Here is a 22,791-nt window from a genome sequence, read left to right as displayed (position 1 = left end):
TTTTGATTTAAATGCTGATAATAAGCTGAATGGTTCATCTCCTCTGTAGTCTGCAGGATGGATGTCCATAGATTAAAAAAATTATTTCTAATTTTCATTCAACTGACAGAACACGTTTCCATTTTACATCAGACCATTTTAAATGAGCTTGGCGCCAGGAAAGATAGTGGCGTTTCTAAATTGTTTTTCCCAATGGCTTCTTCAATGTATGATAGAGCCATACGCTGCATTTGTGGATTGAATGGGAAACTGTATTCACAGACAGGGATTTCTGCAAGTGCTCCTGAGCCCATGTAGTGATTCCCAGTAGATAAGTATACCTGTTGACTGGGAGGATGAATATCACAACATCCAGTTATGACCTTCAGGCTTGTCCCTATAGCGCACAGACTTCCCCCCTGATTCTCAGAATCTTTTGAAGATCTTATACACTGTATTGTAGATCTTCAAAGTTTTCCTGAAATGGTTCCCTCTCTCTCTCTTTTTTTCCATTCTAATCTGCCCAATTTATGAGAAGTTCTGGCTTTCTGAGATGCTCCCTTTTATCCAATCTGTTGCCAATTAACCTATTGGCTGTCAAATGCTTTTGGGATGTGTTGCTGCCATTAAAATCAAAATGAGCTAAGACTTCCGATGAAATGGCAATATGTTTCAGCTTCAACAACTGATGTTGAGTATGTTATAAGGCTTTATACATTTGGAAATCATTGCATTCTGTTTTTATTTACATTTAGTCATCATTGTATATTTTTATTATTTATGTTTTGTATTTCTTAAGCATGTTTTCTTTTGCTTTCTTCATTGTTTTACTGTAATATGCATTTCTCAACTATGATTTGTATTATATATATATTATTACCCAGATCCTTTATTTAATAAATTACCTTGGATTGATGTTTGCTTGATAATTTGCTTTGTTAAAAAAAAAAGAGAAAAATAGGTTGGTGATATTTTTCGCTTAATAAATTCATATTTATATCAAATATCATATTTATCCACCCCTGCCTCTCGCCTGTTATTAGCTGGACTAGGCCCCAGCAGACCCTCGTGACCCTGAACGGGATAAAACGGGTATAGAAGATGGATGGATATTTATCCTTAGAAACCAAATTCACTGAGAAGCGCTTCAGGGCTATTATGAAAAACACGTTTTCTCTTGCTTTAACATATATAAAGTGGTCTCCCCTCAGCCTGCCAACTCAGAGGAGGAGGAAAGCAATCAAATTCTGCAGTGTCTGTACAGCCGCCCGGATGAGCCGTCCAGTGTGATGTGGCTTCTACGAGCCGTTCAGATTCTGCTCCCGTCGTTACGTAACCAAAATGAGATTTACATAGGTTGGCATCCGATGCGTGAAACCACGCCCACAACTAACTCCGCCGGCTGGAGCTTCCGCCATTTTTTCGTAGCGGTGTATCGCGTCATTCAGGCAGCCAATCAGCACAGAGCCTCATTATCATAGCCCCGCCCACTCAGAATCCCACATAGATAATGAGGTTAGAGAATGGGAAGATAAAGGCATGGCTCAGAGGCTGAATTTCTAATTTATTTAGCAAAAACAATCAAAAGCTTGTTTTTAAGACATTCAAGGCCTGTTTGAAATAGGTATTAGATGCCATAATAGGTCCCCTTTAACCCTCCTTCTGCCTGTAAGACTGGGCACAGGGCAAACATCCCCATATGTTTGTTGTCATTCCTCAGAGGAACTGCGGCTGCGCGTGAAGCGGCTCGATCACATGACGTAACGGCTAGCCGCGGAGCTAACGTGCTAGCCTCTGTTGTCAAAGAGAGACTGACAGCAACACCCGACCGACGGACCGGCCCGAACCATCTCACGAGAAGGTACACAGGCGGAAAGTTTCCGACAAGTAAATTACAAGCTCTTCTTCATATCCGAACGTGATCCGGCAGCCTGGAGATAGCAGAGCTGGGTGAGTTGAACTTGTAGTAAGAGTATCGATACTGGCCTGCTGTTGACTGAAGGATGATTTATGGTTCCGCGTTACACCGACGCAGAGCCTTCGGCGTAGGGTACGCGGCGACGCGCACCGTACGGTGTGCGTCGCTGCGTACCCTACGCCGTAGGATCTGCGTCGATTTAGGCTTGAGCTCGGAGCTAATCTCACCTGAACTGTTTCATGTTGTTACCAAGACTAGTTTCAGTTTACTGACGAAGCGCCGGACACTCCTCAACCGCTGTTAACGACTATTAGTTAATGTTTTTCAGATGAACTGATAGTTAGCTGCGTAATTATTATTATTTTTTTTTTTTACAAGAATAATATGATGAATTTCAACTTGGTGGGGTAACTTACTGAGCTAATGTTAGCAGCAGGTATGAGCTCTGGACCAGCGCTAAATCAGCCTTAAACTACTCTGTTGTCACACCACAAGTCTGGAAACATGTGCTGATCTTTGATTCGCTCTTTCAACTGTGTATACATGCAGGTAATTGCAATTTTCACTTGGATACTAACAATAAATTACAAGTTGAAAACAAGTCCAAGCTCCTCGGTGTCACTGCTCCCGTTTCGTTTATTGATATTGTTTGAAGCGTTTTTGAAAGAAGTTGGAGTTGAGAGACCCTAACACACCTGTCCACCCACATGATGAGGGATGTACGGTTGAAACCAGAAGCATTAAGAAAAGAGAAGAAAATGGAAAAAAAACAGAAACTAAGGTAACTGTTTTCAGGAGCTCAAACATTTACAGTTGAAACCAGAAGTTTACTTACACTGCAAAAAGACAGCATTTTTGTCTCACTGTCTGAAGTTAAATCAGACTAAACATCTCCTGTTTAAGGTCAGTCAGGATTACCAAAATGATTTAATTTTGCTAAATGCCACGAGAGAGAGAATTTCTTAAAGAATTGTATATTTTTTGAGGTCATAAGTTTACATACACGAAAAGTACTATGTCTTTTAATAACGTGGGGAAGCCCAGACGAAGATGTCATGGGTTTGGAAGCTCCTGATAAGTTAGCTGACAACATGTGAGTTAATTGAAGGCACACCTGGGGGTGTATTAAGGCCACACCTCAAACACTCTGCTTCCTTGTTTGAAATCATGGGAAAATCAAAAGAAATCAGCCAATAAATCAGGGAGAGCTCCACAAATCTGGTTCATCTATGGGTGCCAGATGTTTGAAGGTGCCACATTCATCTGTTCAAACAATTATACACACATATAAATATAATTGGAATGTCCAGCCATCACACCACTCAGGAAGGAAACGGGCTCTCTGTCCCAGAGAGATAGATGTGTTTTGGTCCGAAATGTGCAAATCCACCCCAGAACAAAAGCTAAAAGCCTTGTGAAGATGCTGGATGAAGCTGGTAAGAAAGAGTCATTATCCACAGTGACACGAGTCCTGCACTGACATGGGCTGAAAGGCCACTCAGTGTGAAAGAAGACATTAGTCATAAATAAAAAAGCCAGATTACAGTTTGCAAAAAAAGACAACAAAACAAAGACCCTAACTTCTGGAGACATGTCCTGTGGTCTGATGGAACAAAAATGGACCTGTTTGGCCATAAAGACCAATATTACATTTGGAGGAGAAAGGGGGAAGCTTGTAGACCTGAGAACACCACACGGACTGGGAAGCACAGAGGTGGCAGCATCATGTTGTGGGGCTGTTCTGCTCCAGCAGGAACTGAAGCTCTTCATAAAATAGACAGCATCATGAAGAAAAAACTTTACATGGAAAGATTAAGGCAACATGTCAAGACATCACCCAGGAAGCTAAAACCTGACCAACAACCTGACTCAGTTACACCAGTTCTGTCAGGAGGAATGGGTTAGAATTCCAGCAGAAGTGTCAGAAGCTTGTGGAAGGTGACCCAAAACGTTTGACCCAAGTCATGCAGTTCAAAGGCAATGCTACTAAATACTTAGGAAATATATTTAAACTTTCGACCTCGAAGAAAGTAATATAACATTCTCTAAGAAATGTTCTCTTATGGCATTTAGCAAAATGAAATAATTTTGGTAATCCTGGCTGACCTGAAATAGGAGAAGTTTAGTCTGATTTAAGTTCAGACAGTGAGACAAAAAATGTTATGTGTCTTTTTGCACACTGCATGTAAACTTCTGGTTTCAACTGTAAATGTTTGGGCTCCTGAAAACAGTTTGATGAAAATGAGTTTCATTAACTCAGTGACAACTTTTTGTTATGATTGCGATCTTGGAAACTTTCAAAAAGTAATTTGTTTTGAAAAAAAGTGGGTTGAACTTTCACCAGATTGTTATTCAGGTCTCCCTTTAAAAACATTCTATCAGAGACTTACTGAAAAAGTTCACTATTCTCAATGCTTCATAGAGGCTACATAAACATCTGGTGATAAATGATGATGATAAATGATGAGTCGAAGTTTGGCATTACAAAAGCAAAACAGGATGGTTGTTCAGTTCATAGATACTTTATTAATCCTCAAAGTGAAATTGATTATTTCCCGAGTTTTCATGATTAATTAATTGTAATTGGGAAATTCATTGTCACAGTAGTCATTTAAGTCTCTTCTAAGATTCATTGTAGAAGGTTATTGCAGTTGACAGGAAGGATCTCCTCTAGCAGTCTGTGTTTCAGTAGTACTGAAGAAACCTCTGACTGAAGAGACTGTTGCTGAATGAAGAGGATGCTCAGGGTTGTCCATGATCGTCTTCATTTTATGAAGTATCCTCCAGAACCGGCCCCAGAGCAGAGCCACTGTTTTATGAATCCAGACTGGAATTAATGCATATAAATTCTTGCCTACCTTTTGTAAAATGAAAGCATTACTCACAACTTCTAAGGGTGCCTACCTACACAAAGAGTTGTGGGCATGGAACTACTCTTCATTAATTCATTAAATAAAAAAATAAAAAAACAGCATCAGAATCCAAATGTAACTATCTGAAAAGACACAAATACACAGAGTGAATGTTCAGAGGATTGTGTGCACTTCAATCACTTGATCATGGTCTGTTTTCCTGCTTTAGAGCATTTATTTATTCATTTATTTGAACACAAATGCACAAAAATCTGTACATATCCACACCTGGGTAAGTTGTTTATGCTGACAAGTCACATTTCTCGCTGTGCACCTGCTGTTTGTGCAGGATGCCCTACACGTGTATGAATTCTTTCAGCATGGTCTCCTGATGTCATTCCCAGTGAAGCCCCAACCACAGTTAACTTAACGATATGTCTCTGTTCAGAAGAAGAGAAAACATCAGGGTGGAGCTGAAAGCATTGAATGAAATACTTCTTCTTCCAACAGTGTGTACATGGGAAAATTGATTTATTTTGGAGCCGGTGATTCATGAAATCTTTGACTTCTTCCTTTCACACGTAGTTGTTGCTGAATCTGTCCATTCATTTTTGCTTCACTAGAAAGAGTTGGATCCGTTTTTGCTCTGAGAGTTTGACAAAGCAACATTTCCCACTCATTTAAGCTGATTGCCTTTGTATGATGATGTTTGACTTTCTCACAAGGAATTTATGAATATGCTTTTCTTACTGTTCTCTGTAACCCACTAACACAGTTGCTGACACTGGCTGTAATTACACCTTCCAATTCCTAACTCTACGTGTGAAATGGTTATTTTTTTTCCCCTGAATATTAAATTAATTTACTTAACAGAAATTTGAGAAACTACACCCAGTAAATGTACTTTGAAAATGACAAATTTAGGTTATCTAAATTGTGACTGATTAACTGATTGTCAGCCAGCTGATACAATTGCATAATATGTGAGAAGAAAAACTAATAGCATTTTTTAAGTTAGATGCTAAGGTATCATTTGGGCTTTTGAGATTACATAATGTTCTCATAAACCTTTACAGTGTAGATAAGATAGTAACCTGAGGTTTAAATGAAGGTTTTCTTTTTTGCTTTATTGATTTTTGTGGGTACTTTAATTTCCAGCAGTCTATGGAAACAGGCACATGGACAAAGGTGACTGACTGATAAAACGCGGGGGACATTGGACTTTAACTGTCCGATCAGGGTGGGGATGGCATGAGGTCATATGCAAGGTAGAAATAGTTAAGGGCTAAAGAAAGTGAATTAAGTCAATAAAACTTGATATGTTTGATGACTGTTCCTGTCTGTTAAAGAGATTAGAGCTTTCTTTGTCTACTTTTTAAGCAATCAGAAATCAACCGTGTCCGTCCACTTGGCCCTTCTGACATGACATTTTACATATTGATCAGTGGTTTCTCAATATATTCAGAATTTCATTGCCCTGTGACACTCTTTGTAACACTTGTGAGAAATACTTTAATCAGAGACGGGTTTGAATCTTAAGCAGTGGACCTTGATGTAGGATATATTTACATTTTTAAACAAAACCAGGCTTTCAGTGCTGCAAGTTTGATTAAGAGAATGGGGCTACTAAAGTAATCAAAGAGGGGGATAAAGGCTAAATTCACATGGTGCTTCTGTGATTTTGGAGTCGCACAAATGACCGAAAGTAACCTATGCTGTTCCCTTTTTCACACTCCTCCCTCCGGCTTATGTTTTCCCTCTCGTCTCCCATAGGGCTCTGCAGAAAGGGACTTCTTTCATACTCGCCCGCCTTAAGATATCGAGTCATTAAACTCTCAGCATATTAAAGCCATAAGGATTTTGGCATTGGGAAAAGTTCGTCAGGCACTCCATCAACTGGAGATATCAACAGACTGAGTTTGTGGACTCCTATGGGCAAAATGGACAGACTATAAATAAAATATCAACTTCAGAGGTAAGACCATTCCAACACTGAACCTGTCACAGTTACGGCTCCAACTTCATTTGTTAAACATAACTTTTCGTTAAGGGTTTTGTTTTTCTATTTTTTTAAGGCTGATTTTTTTTTTTAAGGCACTTTGCTTCATTTCATCATTAGCTAATGCTACTGAAAGTCATAACGGCTCTTATTAAAATTTTCATATTTTAATGAGAGGAAAAAAGGCTATTTTTTATACTATACAGTGTAAAACCTTTTGTCCTTACTATTTGGAGCAGTTACTACTGCTTTTATGGGGTTAAGAAGCTTTTCAGTGGGGCTTGGTGAATAAATGCCATTGTAGCAGTTCAGTTAGTACTGTTTTATCGTGAGTTTTCTGTTTAACTTTTTGAGCAAAATTGTCTGGATTGTATGTAATTGTTTTTGGTCTGTTTTTCCATGTCAACATTAGGAATAACTCCCATATTGGAAAAATGCATTGGAAAAATTAACCAACTTAATGTGCACAAATACCAGTGCTCACATCATCCAGTGTCTCCCAGAGTTGAAAGAGTGAAAGCCAAAACGTGACAAAATCCAACTGTTCCATGTTTTTAAACTTGCAGGGAAGTCTGAACAGGCAGACAAAAATATTTCAGGTTTTTTATCTCAGAAAAGCGATACCCTTGTAGTAAAGTTGACAATGAACGTTTTTAATTATTGTGAAGACACACCATTGCACGGTCATATATACTTTTAAATAAAAAGGGGGAAAAAGTATGTACAAAGATGCAAAGGGCGAAGCTGAGGAAGCCTTGATGTAGGACATTGACCCCCACAATAAAGTTATTGCAAACACTTAAGTACATTTTAAGAAATATGCATGTATAAGTTAAGCTGACAGTTCAAGAAAACCTTTTTCTGACATGCTTCTTCAGTAAATTGGTGCATACAATTACCTCAAGGGGAAAAGCTGAATAATTGTGAATGCTAACTTTCTTTCTGCTAAAATGTGTTTGAATATGTAAATCATATTGTTATAGATGGACATATACTGGACATATACTGATGGCAAGAAATAAAAGGAACTACTAGCTTAAGCTTAATATTAATATTAAGCTGTTGCTACAAACCCTGGCACATAAAACTTATATAAACTTTGAATCTAGACTCAAGCTCACACTTAAGCTTGCTTTTTTACTCAGTGGAAATGCAGTACTTTTACTGAGCTGATTAGTTTTGAATCAAAAATCATTACGGATAATTTTGAATTGGACTGTGCAATACTTAAAAATTATCAAATCTAATATTTGCAGGAGAAGTTGTCCTGTCCCTGTTATGCTAATAATTAATCAGCTAAAAAAGACACATTTGATGGCCACTAAAAACTAACAAGGGGAAAAGAAAATAAGTATTGTGCTGTTTAATTTTGTTAAAAGGTTATGTATATCCCATGTGGTAATAAACATTTGACAAGTCAGATTTATGGTGCCTAAACTGACTGTTATTGTATATTCAGTCAAATATTATACAAAACTAACTTAAATCATCAGGTATCTAAAGAGGGGGTTATACATAAATGTATAAGTTATGCCACATTCATATTTAGGGGGAGATGGACAAAATATCAGCAACTCAAAAAAACACAACTAACTGCACCATCTGAAATTATTAATTTAATTACAGTTTCACATTAAATTGATACTTTAATTCTTTTTGCTGTGAAATTAATTTAACAAAAAATACACAATAGAAATGGTTTATTGTGTTATTATATTATACTTTATACGTTTTAGTTAAGGGGACTTAATAAACATGCAGTTAGTATAATGTTTATTCATTTCTCAAAAATAATTCAGTCAGCCCCATCTTGTACATCATAAAAAACACGTTTGAGTTTTTGTCGCAAATCCTGCATTTTCAAATTGGGCTTTCTGTCCTGCAGGCCGTTTTAAGAATAACCAGAAATGAGCATGCATGTCTGCTGAATCAGTTTCCTGCAGAAGTGGCACATGACAAGACTTTCATTTCTGCTTTTACCTCCATTTGGGTTTCTTGTACATATATCTGTAGATTTTGAGCTCATTTCAATAATTCTCACACTTTCAATCTTAGAACAATATTTTGGTTTGTGAAATTATAATAATGGTCCTGTCATTGATGCTATGTAACCACAGTTGTATGTTGAGCGTGAACAAAATCATGTTGTTGTCAAATAAACTACCACATGTCATGAGATTCACATCTCTGTGGTATTTATCCCACTGCTGTTCGTAGAAATGTTTCTGGTTCTCAAACTCTCTCCAATCTCCTTTTTTTGATATCCCCAGACTTTTGTTGGCTGACTACATGCATGATAAAAAAATCCTCACAGTCTAAAAAAAACCCCAACAACCTTAAACCTTTTTTTTTTATAAAAATTTGTGATCTAATACATTGATACATACAATATTCAAATACTTACAGTACCCTCAAGACCTGCTCTTTTACAGTCGGGGAGCGCAAATGTATGGTAGTTGTATTTTTGTTGAGAAGAAAAGGATACTGTTTTGTTTTGGAAAGATTGATTGATTTTTGAGTGTGCATGTTATTTTTGTTGCTCAGGTGCACGTTGATTTCGTAATGACAAGCTGCTGTGCAGAAGATGTCCACGCTGTCTGTGACTGATATCCCAGATGTTGGTCATGGTAAGAGGAACAGCCTTTGTCACATTTCTGAAGTCATAGTGTGAGATCAGACTGGACAGGATATAAAACTCTTGCAATCCTCCTCATTGTCACACCATGTCCCAATATCGGTATGCTCTTCAATTAAGACTGGTTCATGTCTATATACGCGCCAATTTTTAAACATGTTCATTTTAGGCAGCTATCACACCAGATAAAGACAAATAGAAATAATTTATCTGGAAATATTCAACAACAATGGCTCTTTGTTTTAAATGCATTTGTTTTTTTCAACCCTATCAGATGAAGGTAAGGTGTTTGATGGGGCGTCTGAGCTGCAGCTGGACTACATGGTTGAGGAGAGCAGCGGAGGCCCCACACTGAAGCCCGATGGGCTGCTATCCCTGACCAGCCTCTCCCCGCCCAATGACTTCCCTGTCCCTGCTCATAATGGCCCTTCACTGACTGACATTAGCAGTCCTCTGCCAGTGGAGCCAAATGACATTAAGATGGATCCAGATGCAGGGGACACACCTTCCATCATAGGTGAGAAAAAAGGTACTACAATATTTGGCTTATCGTGGGTAAGAGTGTTTTATGGCATTTTGGATAAAAGGGTCAGGAATTTGTTTATCAAATGTTGCCTTAGTCATTACAACCAGTCATAACTTTTGAAGTAAAAGAACACATGTTCATCGCCATCCTGAAAGGAAAAGCGAGAGCATGGCAACATCTGAGATCAGATATGGTTTAGTGACTGGTGGGAAAGTTTCCACAGAGCAGACTAAACAGTTTTTGTTTTCTTCTGCTCCATCTCTCATAATATCAGATGAGTTCACCTTGCTTTTTAACATTTTTATGATTCTGTGGCACAGTTCATATAGACCTATTTATAACCATTTTCACATAAAGGTCGAAGCATGTCCAGACCTATTTCACAGTTTCCTATTCTCTGCATGAGATGAGAGAGGTCATGAGCACAATGTACAAAGCACATGCTAATAATACGCAAAGGAAATTGCTGGTTGTTATTCATAGCAAGTTGAAAAGATGTTTGAGAGTCTCTCGAGGCTGCTTATACATTGTTAAAAGTTGGTTTGAAAATTACAGAAAAGACAAACGTGAGCTGGCAAAATAAAAGTAAAGTAGCTTATTTTCAAAGCAGTTCATATTATATCGGAGAGATCCTGCATATATAGGAGATATCCTGTATATTAGTAGTGCAAACAGAGAGTGGTTGTTTGCTCAAACAGAATGAGCATGTTAGGTGAGTGAACCTTTGAGACTTGGAGAGCTGATAATCTCACTAATAAATACTGCAGAAGTGTAAGTTTGATAGTAGTTCATAGGTTCCTGCTGGAACCTTGACAGATTTTAACTGATGGTTACTAACATCCCCTCTCCTCCTCCCTGCCCCCTCCCCTTCTCAATCACTGAAGGTTTTCCAATCCTTTAAGTGCTCTAAGGATAGAGGCCTCCAGTGGAGCAAAGAGGCTTTTGTTGTGACTCCTGCAGTTATTCTTTTTGCTGGTTATGGACTTAACCAGTATATTTTTCTGCTGGTGAATGATTAGTATCATCTTAAACAGCCTGAACAAAGTAAAGCCCCATTCATGGTAGCATTTACCCTCTATGTTGGTGGTTCATGCAGCTCTGAAAAGACACATCTGCATGTTGTAGCGTTTTGCTGCCACTTGGGGGCAGTCTCAACACATGAAGGGAAGGGTGCTTGTGGTGGTGGAATGGAAACAAGGAACCAATGTAGTGGACAAAGTGCTTTATAGGGGGGTGGAGCTAAACCTAAATGTGTAGTTTGTTCTAATGTGGTGTAATGAATTACTCTTTAACTTGTGCATGTTTTGTTGAGGCCATTTGAGACATAACACACAAATCCTGATGTAAAAAACATGTCAATTTCCCTAGTGTCCAATTTCTTTTTTTTTCTTTTATTTACTGCCTCTTGTTTGTTTCCACACTAAACCTCTCAGAGCATTTCCAGCTGTATAAGTGTCTTTTCACCACCAAACTACCTACTTTGAAACAACTGAAATGTGACAGGAATAAAGTCCTGACTAATTGATCATTAATTCTCATGAAAATCTCAGGTCTTCATTTGGGAGATCTGTCTGGTGCAGATGGTTGCATTTTCACATGCATTTCCTGTGGAAATTGTATAGAATTTCAGAGCTCTGTGCTTGAAACATGAACAAGCTTTTTGTTCATGTGGAATGCATGAAATTAATTATCTTTTAAAAATCGATATACTTTCTTTTACCATGCGGCTGTTTCAGACGGCCGGCCAGCGAAGAGGAAGAAGGGGCCTGCTCCAAAGATGCTAGGAAATGAGGTGTGCAGTGTTTGCGGCGACAAGGCCTCTGGTTTCCACTACAATGTGCTGAGCTGTGAGGGCTGCAAGGGCTTTTTTCGCCGAAGCATCATTAAAAGTGCCCAGTACAGCTGCAAGAACAACGGTCGCTGTGAAATGGACATGTACATGCGCCGCAAGTGCCAGCAGTGTCGTCTGCGAAAGTGTCGGGAGGCAGGCATGCTGGAGCAGTGTAAGTGATGATGATTGTGAAAATGTAGGTTTTACTGTGTGTGAATGCGTGGTTACATGTATCAGTGAGAAGTATGATTTTTAAACAATTTGTATTACTATGGATTATATGATAGGATGATATGCATCCTGTGTGACCTTTTTCAGGCGTGCTTTCTGAGGAGCAAATACGACTTAAAAAGATGAAGAAACAGCACGATGAGGAAACAGCTCGCACATCCACAGTGGTCACACCCACCCCTCCACCGGAAACAGCCACTCTTGATCCACAGCAGCACGAGATGATTGAGAAGCTGGTGTCCATGCAGAAGCAATGCAACAAGAGGTCTTTCCTTGACCGACCAAAAGTGACGGTAAATGAATGCTTCGAAACAGAATTGCTACAAAAAAATGTGTTTGCTAAGAGCATTTTGTTCTCAAATGCTGATGTTGGTCGTTTGTAAATGTTTTAGAGTCAGATTTACCCAGCCTCTGCTCATTTGTCAATTAATTACAGCCTTGGCCACAGAGTCAGGATTTGCAGAATCGAGAAGTGCGTCAGCAGCGGTTCGCCCACTTCACTGAGCTCGCCATCATGTCAGTTCAAGAGATTGTGGACTTTGCTAAGCAGCTTCCTGGCTTCCTTGAGCTCACAAGAGAAGACCAGATCGCTCTGTTGAAGACCTCTACCATTGAGGTTTGTTGCTTATGGTTGGTTTGGGCTTTTGTTCAGGAATTGCATTTATTTTACTAATAAATCCCTCCTCATATACGACCATATTCTGAACAAAGGGCAGCATGTTGAGGTTTCTGGTCACACCAAAGGGCAAACTCTGGATCTGGTTATCACTGACTCTGCTTCCATCGGTAACCTACAGGTCTATGATCTCAGTGTATCTGACCACAAAGTGGTCTCAATGGCCTTAAACTTTATGCTGCCTACTATTAGACCTAACTAGAAAAGCATTGACTCAGCCACTATGACCATGGATCTCCAGCTCATCACCTGCCCAGCCTCTGCATCAATGGATGAATTAGTGGAACTCTACAATACATCTCTGAGCAGTGTTTTTGATCTCCATGCTCCTGTCAAGTCACGTGAGGTCAATTTCTCACGCTCCGCTCTCTGGTTCAAACTAGGGCTGTTCGATTAATCGATTTTAAATCGTAATCGCGATTATGTAATTAGAACGATGTTAAAACGTGAAAATCGTAAAATCGATTTTTCACTTTTTTTTTTTTTTTGTCTGCACACATATTAATGATTGATACCATATTAATGATTGATGGAAATACCTCTCAATACCTGTGACAAGTGCCCCATGGGAGAGGCTCTTTATTGTAGGAGGGGGCGTTGTAACATGCCACCGGGCATCCCTCAAGCCAGATGCGGTAGACCGGCTCGTGTTCCTTGCAAAAAACTTGCAAATGTGAATAGCAAATGTAATGACTGACATTACACACCTCTACCTCCTTCATGGGTTGCATTATTATTTAGCATGCCAAGACCCAGTTTAGTTTGATTAGAAAATGTCTTGTTTTATTTAATTGGAAATATAACTTACTGTATATTTGCAAGTGCTGATTTGCTGATTTTTTTTTTTTTATTATTTTACAGAGTTTTGCACTTTATTCATTCATTTTTGGTTTAATAAGAGCAAAGTTTGCACTTAAAGCCCAATGGGGCAAATGTTCAATAAAAGAACAGCATATTTGAAATCATTTCTTTGCCTTTTGTCAATTCACAAAATAATCGTAATCGAAAATCGGATTTTGAGAGAAAAAAATCGAGATTTTATTTTTGGGCAAAATCGAACAGCCCTAGTTCAAACATGAGCTAAGGACAATAAAAACAGCTGGGGCTGGCCTGGAGCGACGCTGCAGACACTCCAACTCCCTTAAAGATGGTCGCTCACAATTCTATTCCGGGTTAATCAATAAAAACTCTGGCAACAGCTTTTTTCAACCATAAGCTATCTCCTGAAGCCACAACCATCATCACAACTGAGGCTACAAAGGAGCAATGCAACAGCTTCATCGACTTTTTCAGATCAAAGGTCAAAAACATTTGCTCTGTGATGTCCAGCTCTCCATGTCTGCTCCCCTCTGACACCAACACCTTCTCTACGAGTGTGCTGGCTCCTCTACATCTCACTGAAGTTCAGGAGTACAGCCATGTTGAGGAAATCCTCAAAAAAATGAAATCCTGTACCCTGGACTCCCTTCCCACTGCTCTGCTCAAGTCACATATCCCCACTCTCAGTCCTCTCATCACCAAGGTTGTTAACCTTTCCCTTCATATCTGGCTATGTCCCACCTACTCTCAAGGTTGCTGTCATCCGTCCCCTTCTCAAGAAAGCCACCCTGGACCTGGAGGTTCTAGCCAATTACAGGCCTATCTCCAACCTTGCTTTCCTGTCCAAGGTGTTAGAGAAGGTAGTCGCCTCTCAACTTCAGAACCACCTCAAACGTAACGACTTGTTTGAAAAGTTTCAGTCAGGTTTTCGTTCAGCCCACAGCACTGAAACGGCTTTGCTCAGGGTTACAAATGAGCTGCTGATGACAGCCGATGCTGGATCCCCCTCACTCCTCATCCTCCTGGACCTGACTGCTGCGTTTGACGCAGTGGATCACACTCTCCTCCTAGAGCGCCTCTACACCGCTGTCGGACTATCACACTCTGCACTCAAGTGGTTTCAGTCCTATCTTTCTGTCAGAACTGAATATGTCTCACTAGGAAGATGCAAGTCCAGACTGCTCCCTGTCTCCTGTGGTGTTCCGCAGGGGTCGGTCCTCGGCCCCATCCTCTTCATTATTTACATGCTCCCCCTCGGTCGTGTCATCAGCAGACATAAGATGTCCTTCAAATGTTATGCTGACCACACGCAGCTTTACTTAAAAACTGCCTCAAGCCCCTCTGCAGCCATTTCATGTCTCTCCGCCGGTCTTGGGGGGATAAAGACATGGATGAGCAACAACTTTCTCCAGCTAAACGGTAGCAAAACCGAAGCTCTCCTTGTTGGCACTCCACACCAGGTTCAGTCATCCTCCGTAACTCACCTCACCTTCCATGGTCAGGTCAAACCCCTCTCCTCCACAGTCACTAATCTGGGAGTTAGGTTTGATCCTCACCTGACCTTTTAATGACCATGTAAAACACCTGTGCAAAACCTCCTTTTATCATCTCAAAAACACCTTCAAACTCCGTCCCACTTTAACCCTGTCAGATGCAGAGAAGCTCGTCCACGCATTCATCTCCTCTAGACTGGATTACTGTAACTCTCTCTTCACACGGGCGACCGGGCCTTTTGCTCAGTAGCCCCTTGCTTATGGTCTCCCTGACCATCTAAGGACGGCACAGACACTGGACTCTTTTAAGACTGGCCTAAAAACCTTTTTATTCAGGAAGTTGAGTGTTATGACTTATTATTGTTAGTTTTAACTATGTACTAGCTCTGTGGCACTCTGAGATTTTCGGATGAAGAGTGCCTTACAAATAGAATGTATTATTATTTAAACTAACTACTATTGAAGTTGATTAACTGCAAAAAAGTTGTGACTGTAACCAACATTTGTTTTTGTTTTAGTACTTTACTCACAGATGTTTATCTTCCTCAGATTATGCTGCTTGAAACATCTCGACGTTACAACCCTGCCATTGAAAGCATCACATTTCTGAAGGATTTTAGCTATAATAAGGAGGATTTTGCCAAAGCAGGTGCACTTACTATCTTTTTCTTATCAGGTTTTATGTTTGTATTTATGACAAAGGAAAAAAAAAATTTGTCAGTTGTGGCTTTCCCACATGCATCTTATTTCCTTCTTGCATCTATGTCATCCTTAATCCTTCCAGGGCTTCAGTTTGAGTTCATAAACCCCATCTTTGAGTTTTCCAAAGGAATGAATGACCTGCACCTTGATGAGGCTGAATATGCTCTGCTCATCGCTATCAACATCTTCTCTGCAGGTCAGCCTTTATAAAGTACACCATCTCTAGCTTGTCAGTGTACAGAGCTCGGAGTGAGATTATCTGTCTCCTTTTAATTCCTTAAGGATTACATGGATTGTTTAAAGTTTTTGCACTGCATGCATTTAATCTCAGCCAAAAGAAATTTTAGGTAATAAGGATTTTAACTCTTTTTACTGTATATGCTTTGTTATAATAACTGTGCTTAGATCGGCCAAACGTTCAGGACCATGATCTGGTTGAGAGGCTGCAACAACCATATGTGGATGCACTGCGCTCTTACATCATGATAAAGAGACCAAATGTGAGTACTCAGGGCTTTGCATAACCGCTCCTGTTGTGATGGACATGTCAGCATAACCTGGTTGTCATCATCACAACAAGCACATTGGGTCAGAGTCTGGGTCAAATTGTTTTGCTGGGACTGGTAAGGGAGCGGTAGTGCACTATCCGCAGCCCTTTGGAGAAAGGGAGAACTTAATATTACATGTATACGGCTAATAAATGTAAACTACTTGCTTTGCTTTTCTTTCTTTTTTTTTTTTTTTTTTTTTTTTAAAGAAATGCATGATCAAATGATAAAAATGAAACTTAAAAAAAACAGCTTGCAATCCTTTCATTGCAGTTTTACCACATTCATTGTTATGCATTTTTTTCCCCAGCACAAGGCCAAAGTTGCCCTATTAAAATTAAGATTTTCTCTGAAAAGTATTGTAAAAAAACAGGAAATATTTTAAGAGTTTACCTTAAATTTATTTTTCTCAGCCCCCAGAGAAAATGAAAACAAGAGATAACCCTTCAACTTCATATTAATTAATACTTCATGATAATTATTGACTTAGCCCATATCGACATTACACCACTCCAAGTCATAAAGAGAGACATGTATTATTTACGTCCTGTTTTAAAAGGTGAAACACAGTAGATACTCCTAGGAAGTGGTCACTGAATTAAAGGTCTCCTTAGCTAATTGTATAATTAAAATTCTGTTTCATCTTTCCTCAGGATCATCTGATGTTCCCCCGTATGCTGATGAAACTGGTGAGCCTTCGCACGTTAAGTAGTGTTCACTCGGAGCAGGTTTTTGCCCTACGCCTGCAGGATAAGAAACTTCCCCCGCTGCTGTCTGAAATCTGGGATGTCAATGAGTGACTGCAGTCCCGATGTTGAACTCTGTGGCTTTATGAACCCTGATACAGGACATCACATCAAGCAAGACCACAGACTCCTTTTCTGCCGTTTTGGTCAGAGATTGATTATTGCATTGAGATTTTTTTTTTTCAATTTTTTTTTCTTTCCCTCTCAAGAAGGAGGAGAGCATTGTTGCCTCTTTGCTCACTAACGGACTGCTGAGTGGCTTTGTGTTCATTAGGAGAACCATGAAGGCCGCCTTTTTTTTCTTTTTTTGGTTTGTTTTTCCCTTTCATGTAGATGCTGACATGACACGTTCCTGCATTTGGCTTTTCAGACAGTTATTTCTGGTTTAATACTAGCTGAAAGTTGTGTCAGTCCGTAGAGCTGTTCTGTGCTCTTCTAAAATTTAAAATCAGGAAAGTGCGGAGCAGGTCTTTGCTGTGACTGTGACTGTCTCAAACATCAGGATTATGGACCTACGTTAAGTCGAAAAGTGATTTCTGCAGTTGTGCAATAGATGGAATTGTATCTAGGATTGAGCAGACCTATATCTGCCATTCGCTTAATTAATGTTTGGTTAATTTAGAAGGCCATGTAGTTGGTATTGCACACTTGTAATATACCTTAAAAAAGTTGTATTCCCCTTGGAGTTACAGAAATCCAAAAATTGGGTTACAGGGCTCCAGACTGCAGTTTAGGGTTTTGGCATTTTTTTGCAACAAGGCACACCGGGATTTAAAAAAAAAAAAATTCAGTTATTCTTTCAGTCGTCATCATATTAATTGTGAAACACAAAGAGGGAGTGACAATCTGTTTGTGTTTGTATCTTGTGTGAATAAGAGAGTAGAGAATCAACACAAGACTTTTGGCATTTTAAGAGTCATCTGTTTAAGCTCTCTAAAAAGCAGGCAATCTCGGATGGAAAATACGAAGACCACCTCCTGTTCTGAAATGTGCAAGCAGTAGGCAAACTGTGCACACACACTGTTCCTGGTGCGACACAAATGTGAAACGTGTAAAGGACAGCAAGGCGTCACGTGTGTCTACACGGGAACAGATTCACTATCATGCAGCAGCATTTTAAAGTCAAATTATTAGTCTGCAGAAGAGGTTCGTCGGACAAGTTTAATTGTTTTGAAATTACTATTATGTGCTACTGATTGGAAGTGGCACTTTTAACATTCACCTAACTCACCAGATTAATTGTTATTCTGTCTTAAGTGCATTACTGATAAATCCTTTGGTAATCAAGTCAGTTTATCCTTCAGGAATATCAAACCAGTTTTATTTTAAAGGAAGAATTTAATGTTGACCTTTAGATGGCTGTTGTTGTTTTTTTAAGTAACTGTTTTTGCAAAGTAATTCTTTGTGTCTGTTTTCCTTTAAAATAAATAAGAATTTTGGTCATTTCTGTAAATTGTCTGTTTATAACCAAATAATTAATTTATCATTCATGCAGTCAAGATAGACTGTTTTCTAAATTATGTGCTGCTGCTTTTAACATTTTCAGTTTGGAGCACCAGTGCCTCTAGTTAAAAGTTAAATAAATAAAATAAGTTAGTCTGGAGTCCTGGTTAAGTTGCTCAGGTAATGTGAATATAAACCTCTGACAAGTGGAGTCTTCTTTCATTTATGTTTTAATAGTTGAGCTTTCTTCTGGGTGCATACAAGATTGTTTTGGTCACAAACAAACAAAATTTTACATAAAGCATATATTTATTTTCATGTAAAAACCGTGTTAAGCACCCAGAAGAATGCACAATAACATTAACGCACAAGACGGTAAACCTACACACATCTGGGCGACTGCTATCATTTACAGGAAACTGTGATTTAACTTTTTTTTCTAAGCTGTGCACTCACTGGTACCTTCACATGGGTGCTACTAATGTGTTGAGAAATTAAAAGATATCAGAATCTAACTTCAAAAAGAACTTTTCTCTGACGTTCCTTTCGAAAGAGACCCGTTCTTACAAAGTTGTACTTACAAATGACCAAAGTAGACCCGATTTATCTCTTCATTTGTTTTTATTTGATTGTGAAGTAGTTTTAATAGTTCCATCAATGAGCAGTACTACTTTTTTCTTCATTGTTGGTTCATGATTTTCTAGAATTAAAAGTATGCAGAATAGATTTAATTTTAACTAGATTGACTTTGTTTACTTTTGATAATTTGCTTTATTACAAATATTGAGAGAAAAAATATTTAAAAATAATTCAATCTAAAGATGTGCAATAGTCTTAAATTAAACAGTTACTCAAAGTCAGCAGCTTTAACTGGTCCAGTTCTGGAAAGCCTCATTAAAAATGTACTAGTTTTAACAGGGAAGAAGAAAATAAAAATCTGAGTTTAATTTCATAACCGCAGAGATTCCGATGTTTATGTCCATGCTTCATTTTCAGTCTTTTTGAGTTTTTCAGTTGTGTTGCGTCAAAGATGATTGAGTCTCAGTGTAAGTTAATAATTATTACGTTTATTTTTTCTGCCTTTCATTTGAGTCAAGAAATAAGTATAACATCATTGCAATCTTGTTTTGATGTGACAGTAATTTCATTTACTATCTGTGTAGCTTTTTCAAAGCCTATAAGAGCTGCCACGGGCAAATATTTGTTTGATCTGTTTAAACATTGATGCTTTCAATTCTTTTCAAAACTCATATGATGCAGCTTTGAAAAATCAGATGATACAGACTTGAAGCTTTGTACAGTAGTGGTCTGCAGTTGTTTTGTGGGTTTAACTCATTAAAATGGTGTTCAACCTTGACATGTGACAGTTATAATTGGACACAGGCTCTTTAGATGAGCACACAAATCCAAATGCATGCAACTCTTAGTTTTCATTGATTTATTTTTTTTTAATAAATGCACCGTTTTGCAGCACGCATTCTCCCTTTTTAAAGTTGGAAAACACTTAGAATAGAATTTGGCTGTCATTCATATATTTTCTTTCCCACCTGTGGCATCTTAAAACATCTGATGGGGGGGGGAAAAAATAGTAAATTTGTAAAAATCACATCCTTTTTTTTGTTTTTGCTCTTCGGCTGATCTATGACACAGCTGCTTGTGTCACTCCGATAACTTAAGTGATCTAATGAGACAATAATACACTGCTGCAGTCTGGTGCTTCAGCATGTTGGATTAAACTGTGTCAACACACTTTGTATAAAATTCTTTTTAAAAAGTGCTGAATATTGACAACTAGATCTTGCCCCCTTTTCTTTTTTTCTCCCCCCTTACTAAATCAACAGTGGGGGGGTAACTCCGGCTGCACAATCATCACGGTAATGGTTGGTTCATAGATTTTCTTCATTGACTGATGTTTGGAAAGATGCCTAACAAAAGAGTACAGTTCAGTATTTTTTACACAACAGCACAGCCTTGGGTTAGTGTGGTTTTCTTTTCTCCTTAGCTGTCATGTTGCATTACTAAATTGAATTTTGCTTGGAATAAAATCGTAAATCTAACATCACGAAACTGAATTATGGACTCCAGAGGGCAATCTGTACATAGGTACGCATTTTGATTAAACAAAAACACATGAAGTTAGAAATGATTTTCTGTCATTTACCGATCACGTTTGAATCCTTTTCCCATTACAAAATATGATTCATTATATTTTCATCATTGTCTCAAAACACCAAGACCCTTCAGTAATGTGTTTTATTTTTGTTGAAAGCAGCTGATAAACATGAGTGCATTCAAGAATTGTAAGTTCATGTTTGTGTTTTTAATTTCTTCAGTTATGAAATTCCTTCTTTTCTGATCCTTTGCAATGAAAATGTGAGGTTTGTTTTTTAAATGTTTGGTTTGATATTTGCAGGTTATCTCTAACAAAACACTTACTAGGTTGTTTGAAATGTTTTCTCCTCCGTGAGGGTGAATCTTCTACCCTTTCGCAGTCAAATGTCATGTCCATTAACAGGGGGAATATGATCAAACTGAAGATATGAGTGTGCTGCTTTCTAATCGACTTTAAAAAAAAAAAAAATCTGTTTTTGGCTCTTGAAGTTGTTATGTACATGTTAATGCTGTAGGTATCATGGTTAATTGTACTGTATATACTTTAACTGTAATCTCCGATATCTTTTTAAATCATGTCTTCAAAGGGTGATGCTGTAAACTTGATTAATTATAGAAATTCAAACCTATTTTAATACTTGTAACTTCTGTTTTGTATGTACAGTATAAATTAAAGCTCTGCTGTAGTGCTGACGTTTGAGATCAGAATCACTTGTTTATCACTCAGATTTTTTTTTTTCTTACCTCGGAGTTTACATTAGACTGCACAGACAAGATTATAATTTACCCGGGCCTGTGTGATTAATAAATTAGTCTTCTCTTGGTTGGCTCGGACAGGAAAACCTTCCGATCCCTAACTCGTGACTGCACGGTTGTCCCCTCACACCAAGTGGGTTCCTGGTCCGATTACCAGCAGGGGTCTTTCTGTGTGGAGTTTGCATGTTCATCTTTGCTCATAGAAGTCAGTGTGAGTTTTTGGTTGTTTGGTTATATACAGTATGGTCCCGCGATGGACTGTCCAGGGTGTGCAGCCTTGCTCGTCATCGCAGAAAGGGCAGGTTAAGGCTCCAACAGACCCCTGGGACCCTGAATATAAATGAGCAGGTATACATAATGGATGAATGGATTCGAGTCTGATTCCAGAAAATTAATCGTGAGTTCAAACAGTTATTGTTAAACTCATGAGAGGTTACTGCAAGATTTGTGATGAAAATGATTCGGGTTTATAGATTTGTTTTTGAAAAGCTACTAATTTCTGCCATAATTTCTGATTTTCCTAAAAGATGGCGCCAGGTTCCTTGTAAGTACACACAGAGGATGCATCAGTAATGATCAACTATTTGAATTATCACAGTCAGTTGTTATCTGTTATCAGTTGTTTGTCTAGTCAAGTCACAGTTTATACATGTATATGTACCTGTCATGGGTGATATACTGTATATAATGTGGAAAGAATATAATAAAGGATACATTTTTTTTGTATGTTTAACTAATTAAACTGATGGAAGAAGTTGGAGACATGATGTACATGTTGATGTTTCAAAAATGGAAATTTCAAATTCTCAAACATGGAAGCTTTACAAACGCCTCTTTTTCCAGACAGCACAGCGGATCAATGAAATCGACCACAGCTTGAGGGTGTGCAGCCAAGATAATTGTCAGCAGCTCAGTGTGTAAGCTGAAGTGACATCTGCTCACCAATACCCCTTCTGTTCCAGGCATACTGAGTCAGGAGAAGAAAAATGTTCTGTTATCAGTGAAGTTGACCTCAAATGTTTTGACACACGACCCTAAATCAAAAAATGATGGGACACTGTACTAAATGAAAAACTAAGAAATAAACCATCTAAAAAAAAACAAGAGGAAAAAAAGCAACTTTAATTGCCACTATATTTTAAAAAGGTTGGGAGTGAATGATGTTTATGTGTAACATGCCTTTCTATTTTTAACAGTCGATACATCTGGGAGCCGAGGAAGTCAGTTAGGGGCATTAGGATATAAATGTTATCCCTTCCTTGTCTGATATTAGATTCTCACTGTTCAAAAGGCCTGAGTCTTCATCATTTTTGTTTCATGAATCACCATATATTATCCTTTTCTGAAACGTAAGCACCTTTAGCAGACTCTTCAACTGTGAAGCCCTGTTATTAGTGGACTCAGCATGCGGTTTAGAATCGTCTTGTTGAAAGATACAAGGGTTTCCATAAAAAAAGATGTGGTCAGATGTTGCCCGAAAACTTGTATACTGTATACATTTTCAGCATTGATATTTCTTTTCCAG

The 22,791-nt window shown here is 38.5% G+C and overlaps 1 protein-coding gene across 2 annotated transcripts; it reads left to right on the top strand.

Moving 5' to 3' along the window:
* Nucleotides 1–1,746: 1,746 nt before the first annotated feature.
* nr1h3 (nuclear receptor subfamily 1, group H, member 3) lies at nucleotides 1,747–21,203 on the top strand. Of its 2 annotated transcripts, none has more exons than XM_061739086.1 (11): nucleotides 1,747–1,929; nucleotides 6,523–6,724; nucleotides 9,293–9,375; nucleotides 9,658–9,900; nucleotides 11,646–11,912; nucleotides 12,059–12,264; nucleotides 12,408–12,587; nucleotides 15,509–15,608; nucleotides 15,744–15,857; nucleotides 16,067–16,161; nucleotides 16,863–21,203. In XM_061739086.1, exons 3-11 carry the CDS (start codon nucleotides 9,333–9,335, stop codon nucleotides 17,007–17,009), a joined length of 1,395 nt encoding a protein of 464 aa, XP_061595070.1. In that variant the 5' UTR covers nucleotides 1,747–1,929; nucleotides 6,523–6,724; nucleotides 9,293–9,332; the 3' UTR covers nucleotides 17,010–21,203. The 2 variants fall into 2 exon arrangements, with proteins under 2 accessions (XP_061595070.1, XP_061595065.1); XM_061739081.1 differs by having other exon boundaries at nucleotides 9,658–9,912.
* The last annotated feature ends 1,588 nt before the right edge of the window (nucleotides 21,204–22,791 follow it).

This window comes from Cololabis saira, chromosome 2, assembly GCF_033807715.1.
Source record: "Cololabis saira isolate AMF1-May2022 chromosome 2, fColSai1.1, whole genome shotgun sequence".
NCBI lineage: Eukaryota > Metazoa > Chordata > Actinopteri > Beloniformes > Belonidae > Cololabis > Cololabis saira.
The sequence above is the reverse complement of the archived record's forward strand: the minus strand, read 5'-3'. Positions and strand labels throughout refer to the sequence as shown.